The sequence below is a fragment of the Bubalus kerabau genome, chromosome 2, assembly GCF_029407905.1.
Source record: "Bubalus kerabau isolate K-KA32 ecotype Philippines breed swamp buffalo chromosome 2, PCC_UOA_SB_1v2, whole genome shotgun sequence".
Classification (NCBI taxonomy): domain Eukaryota; kingdom Metazoa; phylum Chordata; class Mammalia; order Artiodactyla; family Bovidae; genus Bubalus; species Bubalus kerabau.
In genome coordinates, this window is record NC_073625.1 from 39,139,685 (window position 1) to 39,163,681 (window position 23,997).

Below are 23,997 nucleotides of genomic sequence, written 5' to 3' on the forward strand. Positions count from 1 at the left end.
GTCCCACTTTTTTAAAAATTTTTTGATTAATATTATTATTTTTTTTTTTACTTTACAATATTGTATTGGTTTTGCCATACATCAACATGCATCCACCACGGGTGTACACGTGTTCCCCATCCTGAACCCCTCTCCCACCTCCCTCCCCATACCATCCCTCTAGGTCATCCCAGTGCACCAGCCCCAAGCTTCCTGTATCCTGCATCGAACCTGGACTGGTGATTTGTTTCTTATATGATATTATACATGTTTTAATGCCATTCTCCCAAATCATCCCCCCACCACAGAGTCCAAAAGACTGTTCTATACATCTGTGTCTCTTTTGCTGTCTTGCATATAGGGTTGTCTTACCATCTTTATAAATTCCATATATATGCGTTAGTATACTGTATTGGTGTTTTTCTTTCTGGCTTACTTCACTCTGTATAATGGCTCCAGTTTAATCACCTCATTAGAACTGATTCAAATGTATTCTTTTTAATGGCTGAGTAATACTCCATTGTGTATATGTACCACAGCTTTCTTATCCATTCGTCTGCTGATGGACATCTAATAGCCAGGACATGGAAGATCTCAGTGGGATCTAGTTCTCTGAGCAGAAATTGAACCCAGGCCCCCTGCAATGGGATCATGGAGTCTTAGCTACTGGACCACCAGGGAAGTCCCTGATCCTGTTCATTTTCACTGATGGGACAGAGATAGTTCCAGAGCCCTGCAAAGCCTCTGACAGCCACTTCACCTACGTCAGCCTTCACCTGACCTGGTGTGTGGTTCATAACAATCAGAAGCAATGATTCCAAGGTCAGGTGACTTTCCACGGGACTCCTCTGTGTGTAAGTCCTGGGGATTTTGTCTTGGGTGCAGGATTCTCTCAAGCTCTCATGTTCTCTAAACTTAACCAGGGGGTTTTTTTTGTTTGTTTGTTTTTTAATTATTTATTTGTTTATTTTGGCTGTCCTGGGTCTTCATTGCTTTGAGGGCTTTTCTCAGGCGGCGGTGAGCAGGGGCTATTCTTTGTTGTGGTGCTTGGACTTCTTATTGCGGTGGCTTCTCTTGTTGCAGAGCACAGGCTTTAGGGCACACGGACTTCATAGTCCTGGCTCATGGGCTCAGGAGTTGCGGTCCCCCCTCCAGAGTGCAGGCTCAGCAGTTGTGATGCACAGGCTCAGTTGCTCTGCAGCGTGTGGGATCCTCCAGGACCAGGAATCGAATCTGCGTCTCCTGCATTGGCAGATGGACTCTCCACCACTGAGCCACCAGGGAACTCCCTTCCCGTGCTTTTATAAATTTGTTCTGTTACTTGGGGAGATGTGGTTCAAGAAAGAATAAAGCGGCAGAGGAGAACAACAGAAGTTCCTGTGCGTGAACAGATGGCATGATGTCCCTCGGCAGCACACTAGGGCCAGTGGAATGTCTTTGTTTGGATAATGAGGACATTTAATACTTAGTTAGGTATATCCAGGGTCATGAAGGTCCCATGAGAGCAGAATGGGCTTCCAGGGAGGACAGGGAGTCCTGGTTATGCTGGCTGCTCCATTCTTCAGTGATGGGAATAGGCAGTTTGAATGGAAATGATTGTCAAATGGGAATATACTATGTTTATATTGACAATAGAATGGAAGATTACCAACAGCTGAACTTCTTTTTCAGTTCAAGTGACTTAGGCTAGTTTGAGGAACCCATGGTTTTAAAGAGTGACTAGGCCTCTTTTCTGTGAACCCTCTCGAGACTCCAGTAACTAGTCAGGGGCTCCTCTCCTGTTCTGAGCTCTCCTGGGGCTCCCATCAGCTTGTGGAACTTGCCACCACGTATGTTAGTTTGCTGGACATGGATCTGTCATGACAACTAAAATGGCGCTTCCACCCCTTAAGCTGAGCAGGAAGGTGAGCCATTTGTTCATTTCCATTCAGCATCTCTTTTCCAAATGGAAAAGTGCACGGCAGTGAAGTAGCAGTGGGTACAAAGCCCAGACTTCGGATCTGAGTTGTGCCTCTTGATTCTGGGACTCCCTGGAGGTAAGGGGCAAGAGCAGTGACCAGAGTGCATCTCAGATGCTCCTTTGTTCATCAGTTTCAGATGTTACGGGGCTGGAGACTTGGTTAGAAAACTTGTTTTAAAAATTTATTTTGTTTGCTGAGGATTTCCTAGTATGAAGCATTAAAGTGGGCACAGAGCTCTGATTTTATACATATTCTAGGTGATTAGAATCAACTTCGTTCTGGAAACATTGACCTAGATGAAGGCTACTTCTAGCTCTGCTATTGTAGTGTTCCAAGTATTCCTATAAAACTGAGTATGAATCTAATACCAGTTTCTATGATTGAACAACTCACATGGTGTGTGTGTGTGTGTGTGTGTGCTCATGCACACACATGCAGCATGAAAAGGTGAAACTACAAAGCCCAAACCCAAATGTATAAGTAAACCTTAGGTAACTGACAGTGAGAATTCACTAGTTTGATAGAATGTAGAGACTGAAGATGGTGCAGCTCTGAACACCCAACACCTTTAGTGAGGAGAGAGAAGGGAGGATGATAATTACAATTTTCAGATTCTAATGAGCAATTTATGTAGATTAATGTAATGAGTGAATTGTGTGATTTATGAGGCAAAGAAAGCTTTCCTGAGGAAGCCATTTTTCACCTGAGTGTCTGAGTAAAGGGCAACAATATTGACTAAGATCTAGAATATTAAATGAAGATCAGTTGTGGAAAGAAAGTAATATATTGAAATAAAGGTAAGTTACTTTTGAGGTATCTATCAGAAATCCATTTAGATAAGACCTAACCCTGGTGGCTCAGCTGGTAAAGAATCTCCCTGCAGTGTGGGAGACCTGGGTTCTATTCCTGGGTTGGGAAGATCCCCTGGGGAAGGGGAAGGCTACCCACTCCAGTATTCTGGCCTGCAGAATTCCATGGACTGTATAGTCCAGAGGGTCACAAAGAGTTGGAAATGACTGAGCAACTTTCACCAATAAACTTCGGCAAGAAGTTCAAGTTGGAAACATAGTGTAGTTTTTCTTAAACAGGCTTCACTCAGGTGAGCAGAAACCATACTGAATATTTGAAACAGAGTGGATCTACTGCAGGTAACCGGTTGCACAGGGACTGACAGGTCAAAAGGGCACAGAGACTAAAAACCAGAGGACAGAGTTACCACCTCCATGCCACAAGGACGAATGATGATCAGAGATCTTTGGAGTTGACTCTGACATCTTTTTTTTTTTTTTTTTTTTGGCCACACTGTGCGGCTTGTGGGATTTTAGTTCCTGGACCAGGTTTTGAACATGGGCCACAGCACTGAAAGCGCCAAGTCCCAACCTCTAGGTCATCAGGAAACTCCTGACCCTGGTATCTTTAAGATAAAAGAGTGACTAAGAGGCGTCTAAGAGGTCCCTTGTCTCTCAGTAGACAAGTCCCAGCAGTGTGATGAAGGCTGAAGATGTTTCTATAGATTAAGAAGCAACTAGGGTGACAGAAAACATATAGTACCTTTCAAGTCATTTGGTGAGGAAAGGGAGAAAAGAGAAGAGGAGAGAAGGGGGAGAGAAAATCTAGGTAAATTTAGATTCTCAAAGGTAGTTGGTTTTATCACAGTCTGTTGATCAGGCACTGCTGGGAAAGCCAGAACCGGAGACCATTCCTCTGATTCCTATAGGTCATGTCCTCAACCTGTTGCAGTTTTCAGAAATGAGCCATAAAGATAAGGGATAATACCAGAATATTTTCCCAAAAAAGTGTATTTCTCAAAGCCTTTTACAAATTGTCTTGCCCCGGGAAAGTTTGTTTTGCTGCATTGTCTCCTATGTATTAATATATCTTTATAGGAAGCAAGCTTAACCCAGGAGATGAGGGAATTGTCTAGAGCAGAGCTGAAGGATTTTTGCCTTCTTCTGCTTTGAAAGGGTATGGTGTCAGTCTTCTAGGATGAAAATGGCCCATGAGATAGGTTTTGCTCTGCCTGAAATCTGGGACTCCATATTTTGGCAAAACAGGATAAAGGCAAGCCTCAATTTGCTCCAAAGAGCAAGGATCTCAGGAGAGATTTTGGAAAGTGTCCACTTTTTTTTTTTGCAGCTGCTTTCAACTTTTTGTTCAATCTAACTTCTCATTTGAGCTGCTAAAAACTGTTCCGTCTTTAGTGTTGACCTTGTTCTGTGCTCATCTAGCAGTTTTCTGTGGATATGCTGAGAACACAAGACCAAATGAGAAGTCTGAATAGAGGAGTAACTAAGCCTGTAACTAGGTGGTCTTGAACTTGGATCGCTTCACCTATAATGAGGGTGTTGAATTAGATAATCTCGTTGGACTGTGAAGAAGGCTGAGCGCCGAAGAATTGATGCTTTTTAACTGTGGTGTTGGAGAAGACTCTTGAGAGTCCCTTGGACTGCAAGGAGATCCAACCAGTCCATTCTGAAGGAGATCAGCCCTGGGATTTCTTTGGAAGGAATGATGCTAAAGCTGAAACTCCAGTACTTTGGCCACCTCATGGGAAGAGTTGACTCATTGGAAAAGACTCTGATGCTGGGAGGGATTGGGGGCAGGAGGAGAAGGGGACGACAGAGGATGAGATGGCTGGATGGCATCACTGACTCGATGGACGTGAGTCTGGGTGAACTCCGGGAGTTGGTGATGGACAGGGAGGCCTGGCATGCTGCGATTCATGGGGTCGCAAAGAGTCGGACACGACTGAGCGACTGAACTAACTGACTGAGGGAGCTTAGTGCTTGAATAGACCATGATTTAATCAGCTCTCACTGCAAGTGGCCAGAATGAGGATGCTACTTAGTCTGTGGCCAGCTTAAATTTGGACAAGGTCCAAATCTTTGTGGAACTCAATGTTCTAGATCAGACAGGGAACAGGAGACATTTTAAATAATTCCTCCATATAAAGGAGAGAGAGGAGGGTGCTGCTGAGGAGGTCACAGTTGGTGTCCAGCAAGGGGTCTGTTTACCACAGAGTTGAGTCTCCTCACATTGCAAATAGCAGAATCTCGGTGGAGACAGCCCCAGGTCACATGTCTGGTAGAAGCCAGGAGTATAACCTTAGAACTCAATTCATTAACTTGCTCTTCAACCTTTCCTTTCTACCTCATTTATTAATTAGTTTACTAACTTTATCCATCAATAAAGTAACTTAACAGCCCCTATATGAGGAAGGGGGATGCAAAGCAAACAAGACAGAGAGCTTCCTGCCCCGCCCCCAACTTCTCCCCACCCCAGAAGCTTGCAGCCTAGAAAAGGTATTTCCTGCAGCATCAGAGACTGGACTGACGACTTCAGAGAATCCCGACGTAGATGTCAAGGAGAGAAGATCTAGAGAGGTTTGCTGCACTGAGATCAAAGACAGAGCTACACCTCTTTGATTTGTGTAGCTGCTGCTTAGCTTTTAATTATTGATTCTTTTTCTGCAGCAAAATGGTGTCAGTTCAGCTCTGCAGCCCCCTATCTTATCCTCAAAGGAAAGGCATTCGACTTCACAGCGACCATCCATTTTCAGACAGTGTATCTGTCTTTTAAGGCTTCTTGGGGCTAGAAAGCAAAGAAAGCAATTAGTCTTCAGTTATCTAGTACTTAATTACCAAAAACTTTGCCATCCAGGCCAGCTTAGAATTCCCTGTCACCCGAATTCCAAGGAGATACGGATTGTGAATCTAGCTATCAGATAAAGCAGATGTGACCTAAACAGCTGTTGTCTGAACTCACATCCCTGGTTCAGTATATACAGTGTCCTCCCATTGTATTCAATTAGGAAAAATGAAAAAGAGTTCCCTCTGCTGTTGTCTTTATTGGACATATACAAACAGAATGTTTCTTCCTGGGAGGAGACGATATACTTTTGAATTCCAGTGAACAATCTTTTCCAAGAAATAGTTTGTTTTTTTTTTCTTGTCTCCAAAATAATAGTCTCTGATAAATAATAAAAGATAAAGCTCGTTCTATTTACATTATAGGCAAATTAGTACTTTGGCATATGGTTGTGGAATTCCACACTTTTGCTATAAAGATCAAAAGAAGCATAGTGCACTAACCTGCTCCATAAATACCATCGACAGAATATTATAATATTATCTTTACCAGCAACCTTAGGGCGCCTGAGGCAGTGTGTGCTCATTCAGAACAAAGAGACTAAGCTGAAAAGAGTAAAGTGTTTCAAGAGAGGAGTGATCGAAAAAATATTCTCTGGAAAAATAATTGAAAGAGCTGACAGTTATTCTCAAAAGGTGTAATGCTTATGCTTGCAAAGCCACTCTGGGAGGGAAGTGTGTATATTAGCTGTCACACATCTCAGACATTACCATGTTGAAAGCTTGTTGATGCCCAGGGTAGGACTAACCAATGGAAAAAAAAAAAATGTCAAGAACTTAGATTTCTGCTCAGAGTAAAAGGAAACATTTTCAATAGTCCAAAGTTGAACTTGGGATATTGTGAGTTATAGATCACTGAAATTTATCAAGCATCAGAGCAGTCAATTGACATGTCATATGTTTACATTGAATTGGGGCAAAGAATAACAATAATAATGATAAGAACAATGAGAACTGAATATAAATAGTTAACTCCATCAAGTGCGCCTGGCACTGTTTAAGCAGTGTATATAGAGACTGTCCCCAAGAAGTCATTTTCACCTTCCATCTGTTAGTAAGTAGTAGAACCTCTGAGTTTTGGCTGGCTGCTCAGGGAAGATTCCCCTGGAGAAAGAAATGGCAACCCACTCTAGTACTCTTGCCTGGAAAATTCCATGGGATACAATCCATGGGATTGCAAAGAGTCACAGGACTGAGCTACTTCACTTTCACTTTCACTTTTCAGATCCTTAGCTAAAGATGACTGTTTCTGGTTTTCTATTTCCGTCTAGCCTCGTGAATGAGTTTGAACCAATGAAATAGGACTGGTGTGATACGAGCTGTTTCTGTGTAATCTTTTACTCAATTTTTATTCCTTCCTTTTAGAGCATCTTAGAATCAGTGACATAGTCACCTGTTTGGGATGGCAAGACTGACCTTCCTCCCTAATCCCAGCATGGCTTACCTGATGGAGAAGAGCCTTCTTCCCAACCTACTCAATTACCTCTTTTGGAACTTTTACATGAGAGAGAAATAAACTTCCTTTTTTCTATTACTCTAGTTTAAGGCTTTTGTTTTCTTTTTAATTAAAACCAGTTAGCCTCTACTCTAATTAATATAATAAAATGTCTTAATCTTGAAAAAAAATGCCCTATTGTTATTATTATTTCCATTTATAGGAAATAAATTGAAACATAGAGTTCATAAATCTTATGAGGACTGGAGCTGAGATAGGCCTCAAATATGTTGGCATTATAGTCTGTGTTCATCACCTCTTTTATTAATCATTAAACCCACGTGCAATGCTGAGGTTCTGTGTGATTGCTGTGGTGGTGGCCCTAGACTGTGCTCCTTATTGAGGAACAAGCATGTCTGAGCTGAGTTTTAGAAATAAGAAGCTCTTACACATCTCCTTCTACAGTTGATTCGAATCAGCTGGAGTCTGGATGGAAGGAGATGGAGCTGCTGCTGCTGCTGCTAAGTTGCTTCAGTCGTGTCCGACTCTGTGCAACCCCATAGACAGCAGCCCACCAGGCTCCCCCATCCCTGGGATTCTCCAGGCAAGAACACTGGAGTGGGTTGCCATTTCCTTCTCCAATACATGAAAGTGAAAAGTGCAAGTGATGTTGCTCAGTCGTGTCCGACCCTTGGCAACCCCATAGACGGCAGTCCACCAGGCTCCTCTGTCCATGGGATTCTCCAGGCAAGAGTACTGGAGTGGGGTGCCATTGCCTTCTCCAAGGAGATGGAGAGAACAGCTTAAAACTTGTTTCCTTAGCCTGGATTCGTTGTCTGACTTCACCCCCCGGCCCCACTCCCACCCCCGGCACCCCAAGAAAGAGACTGAGGCCGAAGTTAAGAAACTGACTTTACAAGAGATGCTTTGAAACATGAGGGCAATGTTCCTCAGCTCTGTTCTTTATTTCTAGTCCTGCAGGTTTTCAAAATTTTCAAAAGTGCAGTGAAAACAACGACCTTCCAGGAAGCCTTTCCTGGTCTCCCCATTTGGAAACGAACTTCTGCTTCTGTGGCTTCTCTTTTACTTTTCTTCTTCATGGCACTTGTGAGCACTGTTTTGTATCATAGTTATTTGTGATATATTTGCATTCTAAACTTATTGCATGCTTATTTGTTATTATGGGCAACCTATTTTTGATTAACACAGAAATAATAGACTAATAAACAGTAAGTAAATTAAGAGCAAAGGCCACACTCTAATGTTTACCTCCACTTTACCTCCTTTTGTTGTAGTCCCTAGAACAATTTCTTATTAGTGGTAACATACATTCAGTAGATGTTGGGACAGGGAAGCTTGGCATGCTGCAGTCCATGGGGTTGCAGAGAGTCAGACAGGACTGAGCAACTGAACAACAAAAAACTAGGTACTGAGACCAGATTGTGCAGTAAGTAAGTGTAGCAATTCAGAAACCATGAAGAAGAAATAGACAAGATGCTGTCTGATGCATGGAGAACCCCATGAGGAAAGGCGTCATAACAGAAGGAATGAAGGATGGTTGAGAAGGGAATGAACATAAAAGTTGATTAAAGTCTTGACTTTATGGAGTAAAGTCTTGGCTGTATGGAGTAAAAAGTCTATGGGATAAAGTCTTGGCTGTATGGAGTAAAAAGAACCCATTTCTAAGGACTCAAGGACTTCAAAGAAAACTAATCGAGGTGTTAGTGCTTTAAAGGATATAATTTTCCATCCATGTGTAAGAGCCAGTCCAAGATAATCTAGGACTAGGAGATTTGCACCAGATAGTTAGACTTGAAAAAATAGACTAAGGACCATCATAAGTTTAGTTTCTCTTAGGCTACAGAGGTTATATTTCTCTAAATTAACAAGTTCTTTTGGAGTTTGTCTCTAACATTTTCTCTCATTTTAAAGCAATCACTTTGTCATACTTTGCAGTTAGGTCAAAGTTTATAGGAGGAAAGAGATTTAAACATAAAGAGAACTCTGAACCCCTTTGTAGAGCTTTTAGGGAAATTAATGAGATACTCTTCTGGTTGAAGGTGGCCTGGATCAGTGTGGCCACATTGATTTGTGTCTAAGGTTAAGAAAAGATTTCCTGGTTTGTTCTGGGACCTTTTCAGGACATAGGGCTGAGTCATGTACTCTTCTGAAAGCTGAGCTTTCTTCTTAAAAGACAGATCTTGAACACACTGCCATCCTTACATCAATAAAGATTTCCCGCTTACCTGAGAAGATCTGAGCAAGAAGAATCATGACAGCAAACATTAAGAAGAAGGTTTTCATGGCTCCAGGCATCAGTGGAGAGAGGATGAAGGAGGTAGAGTGGCAGGAATCTAGCTGTTTTATTGAGGGAAATTGATTAAAACAAGTTCTACAACTCTGAAACAGTGGAACGTCAATTTTGGTTTGTAGTGTTCATTAAGAGTGAACTATTTTCCATGCTCCACTGAATAATATGTGGGCTGCTGGGTCAGGTTTTACCTAAGTAAACACTTAGGAGAGAGTGCCTTGTCTTCTCCTGTCTTCCTACCTAGAATGCTGTCTTCTACATTTCTGTCCAGATTTCTCCTATGTTCCCAAAACCCCTTCTCAAGCCCTACCACTTCCATAGGGTCCATAACCACCATTCCTTTTATCCTTATCTAAGATTTTACATGCAATTTGCTTTTATAAGATTCACTCAGCCATTATTGATTGGCACCTGGTATATAACTTTTTCAAAGTATACTCTATGAAAAAAATTGATCTCCTCATTTGTATTATAAACTCCATAAAGGAAAATAACTTTCTTCTCATCTTTTTTCTTCCCATTCATCCTTTACAACAGTATTTTTAACAATAGGTGCTCAAAATATATGTATTTGACTTGGTTGATAACTGGCTGGTTAGAGGAATCCATGAATAATCAAACAATCAGTATGAGAACTGTCATTAAATGTTCAAAGTTTTTACACATGTACGATATTATTACTCAGGATAATAATGTTAGTATTACATATGCCTATAGTTTATATTTTCTGGGAATAGTATTCATTCAACCAATATTGTTGGACAGTAAATACCACGTGTATTTGTATGTTACTAAGAAATTTGAATTTTATCCTAAAATCAAAGGAAAGTCATCAAAGGGTTTTAAGTAAGGGGGTTATCCGAAAGATTTGACATGAAATAGATATAAAGGATTTTATAAATCATTAAGAGAAGAATAAACATTTCTATAGAAAAATGGACTAAACACATGAAAGAGCAATTAAATAAAGGAAAGTGAAAATGTGAAAGTAGTGTCCAACTCTTTGGAGTTCCCATGATCTATGTAGTCTGTGGAATTCTCTCGGCCAGAATACTGGAGTGGGTAGCTGTTCCCTTCTCCAGGGGATCTTCCCAACCCATGGATCAAACCTGGGTCTCCCACATTGCAGGCAGATTCTTTACCAGCTGAGCCACAAGGGAAGCCCAAGAATATTGGAGTGGGTAGCCTATCCCTTTTCTCCAATGGATCTTCCCAACCCAGGAATCAAACTAGGGTCTCCTGCATTGCAGGTGGATTCTTCACTAACTCAGCTATCAGAGAAGCCCAATTCATAAAGGAAGAAACATGAAAAAAATCAAATGAGGAATTCCATTTCTAATAAACTGAAATGAGCTCCTAACAGATGATCGTTTCCATTGATAACAAGTGAAAGTCTGGAGGACAAAAACAACCTACCCGAAGGATATGAAACTTACAATGAAGACAGACATGTTTTGGAGAAAAGTCAAACTTGGAAAAATGGACCAGAATGGAATGAGTTCTCTGATTGCAGTGTGGCATGAAGCAGTTAAAGCTCCAAAAATAAATACATAAAAATAATCTGCCACCTTGCTAAACTTAGGACAGGCACGAGGACAGAATCAAAGTTACTTAAAGCTGGGGACTTCCCTGGCGGTTCAGTGGTTAAGACTCCACTCTTCCAATGCAGGGGGCATGGGTTCAGTGTCTGGTTGAGGAAATAAGATCCTGCATGCAGTGTGGCCAAAAAGAATAAGAAAATAAAAGAGCATTCTAGAGGCCTGAAAGAGGGGCAGGTATTCCCACGCAAGGTTACAAGCCCAGTACAGGCTGTGTGGGCTTTTTATCTCTCGATAAAGAAGTGTCCCAGCCTGAACTTGCCTTTTGTTGCTGAGTAGAGGTCAAAAGACTACACACGCAAGACTGCCATTACCAGCAAAATAATAGAAAATGTTATTAACAACTGTATGCCTAAACATTCAACTGCTTACATAAAATAGGAATATTATTATTAATCAAAAGATGGCTTTGAAAGGGCATCTTTTCACTCCAAAATACAGAATGAGCTCCAAATACTAAAAAAAAAAGTTTAGTTGGCTCTTCATTTTTAGTTTCTAAAGGTAGAAAATGAGTTTATTGATTTGATATCTTTCTTCTTTCTAAATACAGGCATTTGAAACTATAATTTTTTCCTCTAAGCATTGGTTTAGCTGCATCCCATAAGTTTTGTGGGGTTTTTGTTTGTTTGTTTTGTTTTTTACATTTTCATTCACCTTGAAATATTTTCTAATTTTTCTTACGATTTTTTTCTTTGGCTCATTATTTATTTGGGAGGGTGTGTGGTTTAATTTTAGGAGAAGGCAATGACACCCCACTCCAGTACTCTTGCCTGGAAAATCCCATGGACGGAAGAGCCTGGTAGGCTGCAGTCCATGGGGTCGCATAGAGTCAGACACGACTGAGCGACTTAGCAGCAGCAGCAGCAGCGGTTTAATTTTAACACGTTTGAGACTTTCCTAAGTGTGCTTCTGTTATTCCCTTGTGGTTGGAGAGCATATTTTCTATGATTTCAACTCTTTTTATTGAGGATGTTTTCTGCCTAACATATGGCCTGTCCTCGAGAATACTTCATGTGAACTCGAGAGAATCTGTGTTTTCCTGTTGTTGGATGGGCTGGGCCGTAGATGAGGTCTCATGGGGTTTACTTTTTATAAAAATGTTCTTTTGTCTCTAGTGGCCGGTTTGTCTTAAAGTCTGTTTTGTCTGCTTTTAGTGTAACCATTACAGCTCTCTTTTGGTGACTGTGTGCATGGTGTATCTCTTCCACCCTTTTCCTTTCTGTGGTCCGTGAGAATCACACCCATCTCTCTGCCTAATATCCTAAGGGCAGCTACCCGGCGCTGTTCTGCTCTTGTCCTGCCGTCGGAGGCCGCCCCAGCCACAGCTCTTTTCAGATGTGAGCACCACAGGGTGACTTGTCTAGCTCTCCAGGCAGCCTTCCTTGAATTCAGTCTCTTAAGCATTGATGTGAACGTGATATTTTCCTCACCTTTCCCCATGAGAGGCTGAGTGAAGTCACAGTCACAGCACCACAGAGAAACCCTGTCCCTGCCTTCTCTAGTTTTCTTTTATACGCTCCAGTAGGTACAAGGGTAAGTGTTTCAGAACGCGTTTTGAGGTTAGCCTCTTTACTCTCCTTACCTTTGTGGTTTAGCACCTCAGTCAGGACTGTGGAAGTTAATGATGCTTAGTGTTTTGTCCTCTGCCTTTTGGGAATTCGGGCCATACTGATCCGTCTTGCTCTGTAGGCACTGTTGTTTCCTTTCAGTTATTGTGAGAGGGCTTTCAAGTGGAACCCAGAACCAGGAAAGGGTACTAGCCATCTAGCATAAGGCCTACAAAAGCTACAGCTTCGGAATTGATGGAGTTCAGCGCTTGCTAACCAGGAGCATTATGTAGACCAACTCAAGTGGGGACACTGTAGGAGACGCCCAGCCCCAGGGTCTCTCTTCCTTGCCACTTCTCTCTGCCCCATCCATCACCTAGAACCTTCCTCTTCAGAAGATTCAGCGGAAACCAATAATCAGAGATCTCCATAATTTACTGAGGAATCAACAGACACTTATCTGAGGCATCCGCTTGACATGTGAAAGGACTGACTTTTCAAGTAACAAGAAGCTAGTGTGAGCTGAGACTATATTATTCTGTAGGAAGGACCGGGTGTCTCAGGGAAAAAGAGGTAACTGAATACAGAAGTTCTAAAAGGAGCAAAGTATGGAAGAGAGGAGAGAGCAAGAGGAAGAAGGGAAATTTGTGAATGGTTGAGTGTTTATGAGAGGTGCCCTTTGAGACCATAAGCCGTCTGACTCTGGATGCTGTTTAAGGTCATGATTAAGGTAATAGCAGGGCACAACCACAGGTCCTCCACTCCCTAGCACCCTGAGACACGTGCATGAGTTCTGTAAAAGAGCATTAGTTCAGATCCAGAATACTTTGTTTTGGAGTCAAGCAGTATGGGATGTGGGATGAGTAAGGAGTACCCTGGCTTTGTGATGTTCTATGAGTCATCAGCTGCATGCTCACTGTGGAGATCAGAGGAGAAGGACCATCCTCTGGCAGATGGTGACTCACCCAGATTTTTAGGACCAGATCCTCCACTTGCCACTTCCCTGAACTGTTCCCTGTGAAAATGAAGGAAACACTGTAGAGTCCCACAAGCATTCTGTCTTAGATCTCTTCTGGAGAACAACTGATCAAATGTAAATATTCAGGCTCTGTTGTCTGATCTATTTACATTCATGTCAGACATGAAATGGTTCCCTCACCAGAAGCTTGAAGAAATAATTTAATTTGGACAGCTGGTGATAAAGTGTTGGAAGAACTGAACTTGTATAATGGGAGCAATGAGGCAACCCTAACATTCAGTCAGTCAGTTCAGTCACTCAGTCATGTCCGACTCTTTGCAACCCCATGAATCACAGCACGCCAGGCCTCCCTGTCCATCACCAATTCCCGGAGTTCACTCAGACTCACGTCCATCGAGTCAGTGATGCCATCCAGCCATCTCATCCTCTGTCGTCCCCTTCTCCTCCTGCCCCCAATCCCTCCCAGCATCAGAGTCTTTTCCAATGAGTCAACTCTTCCCATGAGGTGGCCAAAGTACTGGAGTTTCAGCTTTAGCATCATTCCTTCCAAAGAAATCCCAGGGCTGATCTCCTTCAGAATGGACTGGTTGGATCTCCTTGCAGTCCAAGGGACTCTCAAGAGTCTTCTCCAACACCACGGTTCCCTAACATTAGCCACAGCTGAAATACCCCTCTGCTGGAAGGTTGGAGGAAAAACAAGAGGCTCTGGTGTGACCTCAGGAGCAAGGACGAGATGGTGAGAGCTGGGCCTGAATGCAGAAGCTGAAACCAAAAGAGATAGTGAGGGAGGGAAACCCTGAGTTCTCCTGTTCTCTTATCCACCATTCAACTGCCAGGCACTTGCAATAGAGTGATACCAGCCAGAAAAACCAGAAAGCTTAGAGAATGTACTTTGCAGACAATACGCCAGTTATACAGAGCAAAGTAGGAAAAGACAGGCATGGATCTGAGCGCAGAAAGACCAATGAGGCCATGGTCCTCTCAAATGTGGAGCAACATAGTTACATATTAAAACTGGGTGAGCAAGTTTGAGTAGGGCCTATCATTTTGACCTTTCTTTTGTGAACTGCAAATTTTTTCATAAGGCAAAGTTATAGAGTTAACCATTTATACATATCCCATGTTGAACCTTTTAAATTAATTTGCAGCATTTCACCCATTGGCAGGAAGAGAAGGGCTTCCTTGGTGCCTCAGAAGGTAAAGAATCTGCCTGTAATACTGGAGACCTGGGTTCGATTCCTGAGTTGGGACGATCCCCTGGAGGAGGGCATGGTGACCCACTCCAGTATTCTTGCCTGGAGAATTCCATGGACAGAGGAGCCTAGCAGGCTACAGTCCATGGGATCGCAAGAGAAGAGAAACATAAAGTTGGTGTCCTGGACCTTAACTGAGCAGATGTGAGATGTTTTTAAAAAATACACATCATGCACTCTAACACCCATTGTTTTGTGTCTTCTTGATTATAGCCATGCTGAGTGGTGTGAGGTGTGGTTCTGAGTTGCATTTCCCTGAGGAGTAGTGATGTTAATCCTCTTTTCAAGTACCTGTTGGCCATTTTAATGCCATGTAGATGGACCTTGAACACATTATGCTAAGTGAGATCATCAAAAAAAGACAAGTACTGAATGCTATCTATTATATGTGGACTCTAAAAAAGCCAAACATGTGAAACACAGAGTAAAATGGTAGTTACCAGGAGATGGGAGTGGAGGGCTGAAGTCAATGTTGTTTAAGGGCACCAACCTGCAACAGGTAGTAAATAAGCCATAGAGATCTAATGCACAGTATAATGAATACAGATGACAATTTTGCTGAGAGACTAAAACTTAATTATCCAAACAGTATAAAGAAAGGATAAGTATGTCCTGTGATAGAGGTTCTCAACATCACTACAACAGAATCATATTATAATGTAGAAATGTATCAAACTAATATGTATGTCTTAAATTTACATAGTTTTATGTCAAAGATAGTCAATAAAAATACACCATAAGTACTAGAGTAAGTGAGTGACAACATATTGGCACAAAAAGAAATGATGTGGAAAAAAGTAATTTGTTACAGAACTATAACTCCATTAACAGTGATGCGGATGCCATGTCCATTTATTTTGTGTTAGAATTAGTCCATAAGGATGAATACACAGAACATGGAGGTGGTCTGCACATCCTTTGCTGGTTTCCAACTATGACCTTGAGCAAATGACAACCTCCCTGGTCTCAGTTTCTTCAAATATATACGAGGACAATAAAATCTACCATATAAGATGTTTGTGAGTTGTATGAGAAAGTATATGGGCAAGATTCATAAGTTATAAGGGACTCTATAAATATATAGTAATAGTATCTGACTGTGTGAGTAGCTGTTAGCTATCAACTCATGTCTTGACTTTTTTTAAATTTAAGTATAGTTGGTTTACAGTATTACATTTTTTCAAGTGTACAACATAGAGATTCCATGTTTTATAGATTATACTACATTTAAAGGTATTATAAAATATTTTTATTTTCTGTGCCGTACAATATATACTTATAGCTTATTTATTTTATACATAACAGTTTATACCTCTTAACCCCCCAACTGCTACTCCCCCCTTTCTTGCCTTCTCTTTCCCCACTGGCAACCTTTTTAGAGATTATCTTCAAAAAAAAGCAAAGGAACAAAACAAAGGGAGAAGGAAATGAGAATGATCCTGAATTCACACTCACTGTGTGACTAGGTTAAGCTACATAACTTCTCTCCACCTTCCTTGAACATCCAGTCCCATTTCCGAAGCCAGAAGAGAGCTGGTGTGGCTTACAGGATCCTCCGCCGGCAGCAGAAAAAGTTCACTTTGCAATTTCCAACAATCTTCTCATCCTCAGTGCATATTTTCCTGCATTTGCCCCGACCGAGCCAGCACGACTCACAGGGAGATACATCACCTGCACCAAGAAAGAGCTGCTGACTTGACTTTCCTGAGGACTCTCTAGGAATGGGGGAAGGTCCCAAGGCCATAGAAGAAGGGAGGGTTTGTGTTTATGACTATAAAGAGTGTTTTCAAGAAACAGCCTGGACTTCTCCAAAGACCTCCACTTTTTTCAGAATAGAGTTGGGGAGTTTAATGTTTAAGCAAGTGGAAGATGCAATCCCTTTCTCTCTATGTATAACAACTGCATGGGTCAAAAGTATAAGCACAGTTGGACAATGTCATGTATGTTACAGAACTATAAAAAAATACATACCTGATGCTGCTGCAAAAGTTACAAAATGAAAATGGGAGAGAGATCTTGTGGTTTTGAAAGATCTTTGAGGGTAGAGTTTCAAGACTTAGCTTCAGTTTTGTTTGGGCCAGGTAATGGCCATGTGTCCTCACTAAACTGCTTAGTCTCGTCTTCTATAAAAATGGTGGTTATGATAGTATCTGCCTCAAAGGGATGTTTTGAAGATCAAATGACATAATGCGCATAGAGTTGTTAAGAGCTTGCCTGGGACATAGTAAGCACTCAGCGATAGAGGCAACTTTAGTCGCTCTCCCACTCTGAAATTCTGTCTGGACACTTTTAAATGTTTAGAATTACCCAGGAATATTTCTTTCAGTTCTGTTTATAATATGCTTTTTTCCTATACTGGGTGAGTTTACAAAAAAGATCACTGGGCTATTCATTATGAATAGGTCATCTGCAGTGGTGATGGATTTTCACTGAACCACCCTGACCCACTTCTTAGACCACTGGTATACATTCGGGACACAGTTTACTGGATTTAGGAGCAGAGGCTGTTAAGAGTTGGGTAAGCGTGCTCTCAGAGCAGAGTTAATTGGCTGGTACACGCTTGGTCCTGTGACCTTGGTTTAGTTAGTACCATGATCTCATGAGAACAGCCATGAAATCCAAAGCTCCATGACCAAAATGACAAACCAGTAACAAAGAGGTTTCTCTGTGAAATGGAAAAATCCAGATATGACACTTAGAACAAGAGGAAGAAAAGGTGGAGTTAGTCTGGTTACCAGCTGGTCTGAGATATCAGGCAGTTCTATTATCACGGCTTCCTTGTCCCTGGAAGTTCGAGATACCCGACAGGGCCAGAGTTCCTAAAAGTAAAAAAGGGATTTATCTTACCTGCTGAAAGTGGCTGGGAATACTGGAGTCCTGCCTGGCACCCTAAATTCAAAACAAAGCACATTTTGAATATGAAAACCAATGCAGGGAAATAACACTGGGAAAACTTTTACACAACACTCTGTAAGAGTTTTCCCAGCTCACAGAGGTTGAATCTTTATTCTGTTTTTGAAGGCTGGAACTCCTGGTATCCAATAAGTTTCTTTTCTTTTTTTAAAGGAATCATAGTTTGCTTTTAGAAAACACTACTGCTAGTTCAAGAATTGCCATGAGAAATGCAGTGGGGAGCTGACTGTCTCTCCTCTTTAGGGTGGTACATAGAAGAGTCATCGAGCTTTATGATCTGCCCCGTCAAAATCCCATCTACTCTCATTTACCTGACGGAAATTGAGCCAGCATGAAGGAAAAGGCCAAGACAAAATAAAACATCTTCCTGCCTGGCGCCATCTCTGCAGGAAGACTCTTCAGAAGGGAGATTTGGGATTCCTTTGAGAGGACGAGAGGCTGCCTTGTATTTGAAAGTAATGCGATGTGCTCTTGGTCAGTGAAGTGAATCCATAAAGAAAGCACACTTACATGCTCCGTTTCCCAGGATCAAGGACCAGGGTGATGCCCTTGGCCTCCACAGGTCCTTGTGTTGGGGGAATGCCTACTGGGCTGGTAGAAGGGATGCCAGGCCAGGAGCTGAGAGACCGGGGCAGCTCAGTCCTGGTGCGGGGAGTAGGAGGAAGCCCCACCCCACTCTCCCAGCTCAGTGAGTTCATCTGTCAAGCAAGGACCAGCTCACAGTTGTTGAGAGTGAGCACAGTCACTCTCCTACCTCTTCCTGCTGGTCTGAGGATCTGGTGTGATGATGGCAAGAATGTTTTGAGCACATGGAATGCTCCCAGGAGCCCTGGTGCCCTGTGAGAGCTCGATAAGCATGGAGTGTCACTTCCCTGGCTTTCAGGTGTGCTGTCCCTAACTTTCCCAAGGAGAAAGGGAGGTTTAGCAGTCATTTTGCCAAGTTATTTCTGAGTCCTTGAACCTGTAACAACCCCACTGAGAAGACCAAAGTCATAACTACCACACCTCTTTAATTCATTAAGAACACGGGTATTGGGACTTCCTTGGTGGTCTGGTGGTTAGCACTCCTTGCTTCCACTGCAGAGAACCTGGGTTGTATCCCTGGTTGGGGAACTAAGATACCACAAGCCTCAAGGTTTGGACAAAAAATAAGTAAAGCTACGAAAATGGATGAAATAACCTAGGGAGCTAATAGACCAAACACACACACACACACACACACACAACCATGGGTATTAAAAGTTATACCCATATCAGGCTTCCCTAGTGGCTCAGTGGTATAGAATTTGCCTGCCAATGCAGGAGACATGGATTCAATCCCTGGTCTAGGAAGATCCCACATGCCCCAGAGCAAGCCAGCCCATTAGCCACAACTACTGAGCTGGTGCTCTAGAGCCCGTGCTCCACAGCAAGAGAAGCCACTGCACTGAGGCGCCCCGCACCGCAACTAGAGAGTAGCCCCTACTTGCCACAATGAGAGAAAGCCCGCATGCAGCAATGAAGACCCAGTGCAACCAAAAAACAAATAAATGTAAAAAATCAACAAGATGACAAGATAATAGATAAGATAAATCAAACTGTGTATCACTGAAAATATCCAGAAGTTTGTCTTTTCTTGGGGGCTTCAGTCTGCTTAGGTGAGGCTAGAAGGAAATAGGAGAAAACACATTGTTTTGGTCAATCATTCCTAACTGGATATGCATAAAGAAATATCTAACAAAAGCATGCTGACCAAGGCCGAAGTTAGATAGGATATTCCCCAATTGCTTTTTAAAATACAGTTTTTAGTTTGGAAAAATTTTAGATTTCCTGCAAAGTTGCAAAGACAGTATAGAATGTGACCACCTACCCACTGTCCCCAGCGCCTCCAGTGTTAATGTCCATGTTGAAAGTTACTCATGTTAATAACCGTGGTTCACTTGTCAAAACAGAGAAAGTCACAGTAGGACATGACTACATGGTAAACGCCAGGATTCCAGTTTCTCTGATGTTTTCTCCCGAGGGGGACTGGGTTTGGGGTTTGGAGAAGGAGAACACAGAGTGGTGTGTCCTTCCCAACCCATTCATCACATCAGGGTTACATAATGCGAATGTGACGGACCCCTCCTGAGATGACCTTGACCACCTGATAGGCTCTCCTGCCAGGCTCCCCCAGTCTTACATGATCTTCTCCTTCCACAGTCTCTTCTTTGAAAGCAACTCACTTTCCTTTAAACTGAAATAATTAAGCTCCAGCTCCTGGATCGGGAGTATCCACAAATACCGATTGGAATTCTTCTGCTCAGAAACATGTCTGTTTTCTCGAATGTATTTATATGTTCAGTCACTTACTGATTTCAGCAGAACATGAGGAAGTGAACTGGTGAACTTATCCAGATCACATATGAAAACCACCTTTCCATAACATAGCTTTTGAGGCGTTTGTGGTTGGCCTGCTGTTGTTGATTTAATTAATTTTTATGGGAGTATAGTTTTTCTACAATGTTGTATTAGTTTCTGCTGTGCAGCAAAGTGAATCAGTCATATGTATGCATATTGGGGGAGGTTTATGGTTGTTTCAACAAATGCTTCTAAGGTATCCTGACATTAGCAATCATAGCAGTGGGACGATACGGATGGATGCATAGCCCCCTAATTACACGTTGTCCTAAAGAGAGGCATCGCACTCCCTCTCTCCCAAGGGGGAGGGTTAAATTGGACAGTTCAGGTCTTCCTCTCCACCAGGTGTCCGTGGGCTGCCTTGAGAGGAGCACAGGCACATCTTTGCTTCTGCCACGCCTCACTGATCAAGAAGTTATCGGGCTGGAGAAATTTATAAATGTGGGTGCTTGCTGCTCCTTCCTCGTGGGCACTGTGCTGATCTCTCGAGACCTGCAAGTCATGAGGACGTCCCTCTTTCTCTTTGCTGTCTTCTTCTTTCTGGCCCCAGGTAAAACGAGCACTTTGGCAGGGAAGGTTATCGGAGGTGGAGACCCGGAGAGAGGATCTGTCTCAGTGAGCTCCCGGGCACAGCTAGCTCTAGAATGCTGTGACCCTCCTCGGCCCAGGAGCCCTGCAGAGGGGACCAGAGGCTATTTTCCTCTAATGCCTCTGCTGGAAATCCTTTGCACTTGTTGTTGTCTAGGATGGGCTGTCACAGGTTTGAAGACATCATGATATGCCAGGAAAGATACCTTTTGGTTCTCCCCAGTCTTACACTCACTAACAAAAACTTGGAAAAAAAATTAAAAGCAAGGTTAGCTATTGGTGGATCTCTTTAAAAATAGTTGTGATAGAGATTAAGACTGGGAGGGAAGAGAGACAGAGGAAGGAAGAAATGGATAAGAAAAGGGGGTGGAGCTTGGAGACACTGTGTATCACGCTGGTCATGGTGTTAGCACTTAAAACAGGAAAGCTTAAACTGCCGTTCCTTAATCATAGACTGTAGTGCTGGATGCTGAGATGAAGCTGTCATGTAATGAAATGCATTTCTCTCTCCAGTGCCAGAGCCTTTAAGGGAGACTCCGTTTTACCTCTAATTTAGTGATATTCATAGCAACCCTCTTTGGCTTAGAAGGCCAAGCCAATTACATATTACATGTTACATACACATTACATAATTCAATATATGAATACATGTTACATGTATTTCATAGCTGTAGAAGTTAAACTTTAAATAGGCTGAGCAGCTCCTCAAAGTCCAGCAGAGAAGCAGGAGTGAAGCCAGGACATGAAGCTGGGTCTGTCTCGACCCAGTGAGGGGAAAGGTCCTTTCCCAATCAGAACCCCCGTCATCAACCCCAGGACCTCCAAGGGCTCCATTTGGATCCCACCCAAAATTATAGTCCAAGGCTAGGCCTGTCCGACATCCTGGAGAGCTGATTGAAGGGGTTTCTAGAAGAGACAGTGAGTCCGAGTTTGTACCAAATACCAGTGATACCCCTGACATGATGCTCAGAAGTCCCATGGCAGCTGTGCATGTCTCTGGTCTGCTCTGCTGCAGTCACCCTGTGTGAGCGGATTCTGCGACAAGTACACATGTGGGGATCTAGCACCTAAACTCTTCCTTCCACTGGCTTTGGTGGACACATTGGAAACTGACCAAGGTACTCTTTCTAGATCACTCATACTTAGTGAACACAAGATGATATACTATAAAGTTATCTAATGTAACTAAATGAAACTGACCTATCAATGAGCCATGCATGCACACACAGGCAGGCATGGGGTTATGTCACCCTTTAGATGGTGTCTGTAATGATCCAGAAGAAGCCCTATAGGCACGAGGGCGCGTGCTCATTCCAGAGGCGTTCTCTTTCTGGGCCATCACTGTGAACTGGACCTAACACAAGGACTCTTGTCAGAGTGAGGTCCAGCGCCCCTGGCCTGAGACAGCCCTCTGCTGTTAGGACGGCAGAAGGAGTGTAGTTTCCTGGGGTGGGAGCCAGCGTTCACTGAGCTTTGAAATACTGTGGTATTTAAACTTATAAACTTACATGCTGATGCTCATATGATTAGCACACATGCTGACACTAATCCATCTGGTTTTAATTTTATAGGTATGTGAATTAGGTGCCTTTATAAGTTGACGTGAATTGCAATTTGTGTACATCTGACACTTTCATTACATATACCCAAATTGTGCAACTCTAAAATGTTGATACTGCTAAGATGCACCACCTGGGGAATCCTCTGGCAGGCCAAACTTCCACTGCAGGGTCACGGGTTTGATCCCTGGTTGGGGAACTAAGATATTCCATGGGATGGCATGGCCAAAAACATAAAAAATAAGCAAAACAAAATGTTAAAAAAAGAAAAGATGCGCTGCCTGTCTTTAAGTTGAAACTGGCTACTCCAGTGATTGCTCTTCATCAAGTCCTAAGGCCAGAACTGGCCTCCAGTGCAGAGCAGCAGAAGGAAAGTCTGGGAGAACCACTCCCAACAGAGTCCACCTTCCTGGTCTTGAACACTTTTGATGGAATGTGGCCAGAAAATGAGACTGAGCCTCTTAAAGCAATCTCTCAACTTCTATCCACTACAGTAAGCGTTTTGCTTTCTATGCATTTACTTCGTTTCACTGTAGTCCTGGGACATCTCCCTAGCCTCAGGTCTTGCTCCACCCTCACCCAATAGCACTTCAAGAGTGTGTTGGGGAAGCTTACCAACACAGGTGTTTATAAGAACAAGTTGATGATGTCCCAACAGATTTTGATAAAAGAACATTAGCTTCTGTTTCCCAAAGGTCCCCCCACCCCCCTCCCCAACCCAACCTAATCCAACATGCTGGAAGACAGATCTGTCCTTCCTGGGCTTTCATCCTGAGTGACAAAACAACAGGGAAGTCAAATGGGAAACATTCGCCCACTGCCATCTCACTTACTGAGATGAGGCACTATAACAACTCATAAAGAAATCCTCATTGGTTAATTAAATGACTGTACCTGGTAAGTAGGCATCTATGAGAGAATTAATCCAGGTGGCTCTTTCTTCCTTGTGTAGCCAGGAGTGGATTTTTTGATGAGAAGTGCTACAAGCTTAAAGGGAAATGCATCGAGTCTTGTCAGATAAATGAAGAACTTATAGGTCTCTGCCAGAAGTCTCTGAAATGCTGTGTGGCACTCCAACCATGTCGGATAAATAAGGAAGGCAGTTAAGATCCCAGAGCAACACGGATGACCCAGCTCCATCTTGCTTTTACTCTGGCTTCCAGTAAGAAGACACTTTAATAAAAATAAATCACTGTCTTTGATCCCTTTGTCAAGTGCTTCACTTAGAAGGGGAATATGAGTAGCTAACCTTGATGGTTCCCGACTCTTAGCTTAATTTTCTGTAGTTTTTTGATAAGGAGCTTGTCCCTAAGCCACCTGATATTTCTTTCTAAAAGGGGACTAGAAGTTACTGTAATCAACAAACCTCTAGTTCGCTCTCAGGCCGTCATCAACCTCTACCAACCTACTGAGATAGATAGATGACAGATGATGGGTATTCAGAGAAATGAACACATATCTAGATGGATTATTAATGATATATGAATAGACAATCAATTTTTCAAGGACTCTCCTGTGTTACACACCTGTCTAAATTTATCATCTTGACTCCTTGCCTTTAATTGTAATTGGAGACAGTTCCTATGGACTTGTTTCTTATCTATAAGTCTGGAATCAAATTTGCTGCTGGGCACAGAGATTGTCAATATCTCTATAATTGCTAGTAGCTCCAGTGACCAGGATTCGGGTCCCACATTGACTTTCTACTATTTTCCCAGGCACTGGCTAACCGCCAGATCACCTTCTGACTCTAGACTCTCATGTTACCTAGTTCAGTCCTTACCTGAACTAGGTAATAGGAGAGCTAAGGACTCATGACAAGTAAGGACTCCCTGTCATGTTCCCTAG

General features: G+C 42.6%; 2 protein-coding genes across 3 annotated transcripts; both read right to left on the reverse strand.

The window, feature by feature from the left end:
- Nucleotides 1-5,388: 5,388 nt before the first annotated feature.
- On the reverse strand, nucleotides 5,389-9,338 carry LOC129643242 (beta-defensin 107A-like). The gene is made up of 2 exons (XM_055567522.1): nucleotides 9,269-9,338; nucleotides 5,389-5,531 (listed from the first exon to the last, which is right to left on the reverse strand). The coding sequence occupies exons 1-2, from the start codon at nucleotides 9,336-9,338 to the stop codon at nucleotides 5,389-5,391; spliced, it is 213 nt and encodes a 70-aa protein (XP_055423497.1).
- Nucleotides 9,339-16,012: 6,674 nt separating this feature from the next.
- On the reverse strand, nucleotides 16,013-23,101 carry LOC129643243 (beta-defensin 105A-like). 2 transcript variants are annotated; one of them, XR_008710186.1, is made up of 3 exons: nucleotides 23,044-23,101; nucleotides 17,558-17,599; nucleotides 16,300-16,381 (listed from the first exon to the last, which is right to left on the reverse strand). XR_008710186.1 is itself a non-coding variant. In XM_055567523.1 (2 exons), the coding sequence occupies exons 1-2, from the start codon at nucleotides 17,619-17,621 to the stop codon at nucleotides 16,254-16,256; spliced, it is 192 nt and encodes a 63-aa protein (XP_055423498.1). In that variant the 5' UTR covers nucleotides 17,622-17,689; the 3' UTR covers nucleotides 16,013-16,253. The 2 variants fall into 2 exon arrangements, 1 of the variants encoding a protein (XP_055423498.1); XM_055567523.1 differs by lacking the exon at nucleotides 23,044-23,101 and having other exon boundaries at nucleotides 16,013-16,381; nucleotides 17,558-17,689.
- Nucleotides 23,102-23,997: the final 896 nt, after the last annotated feature.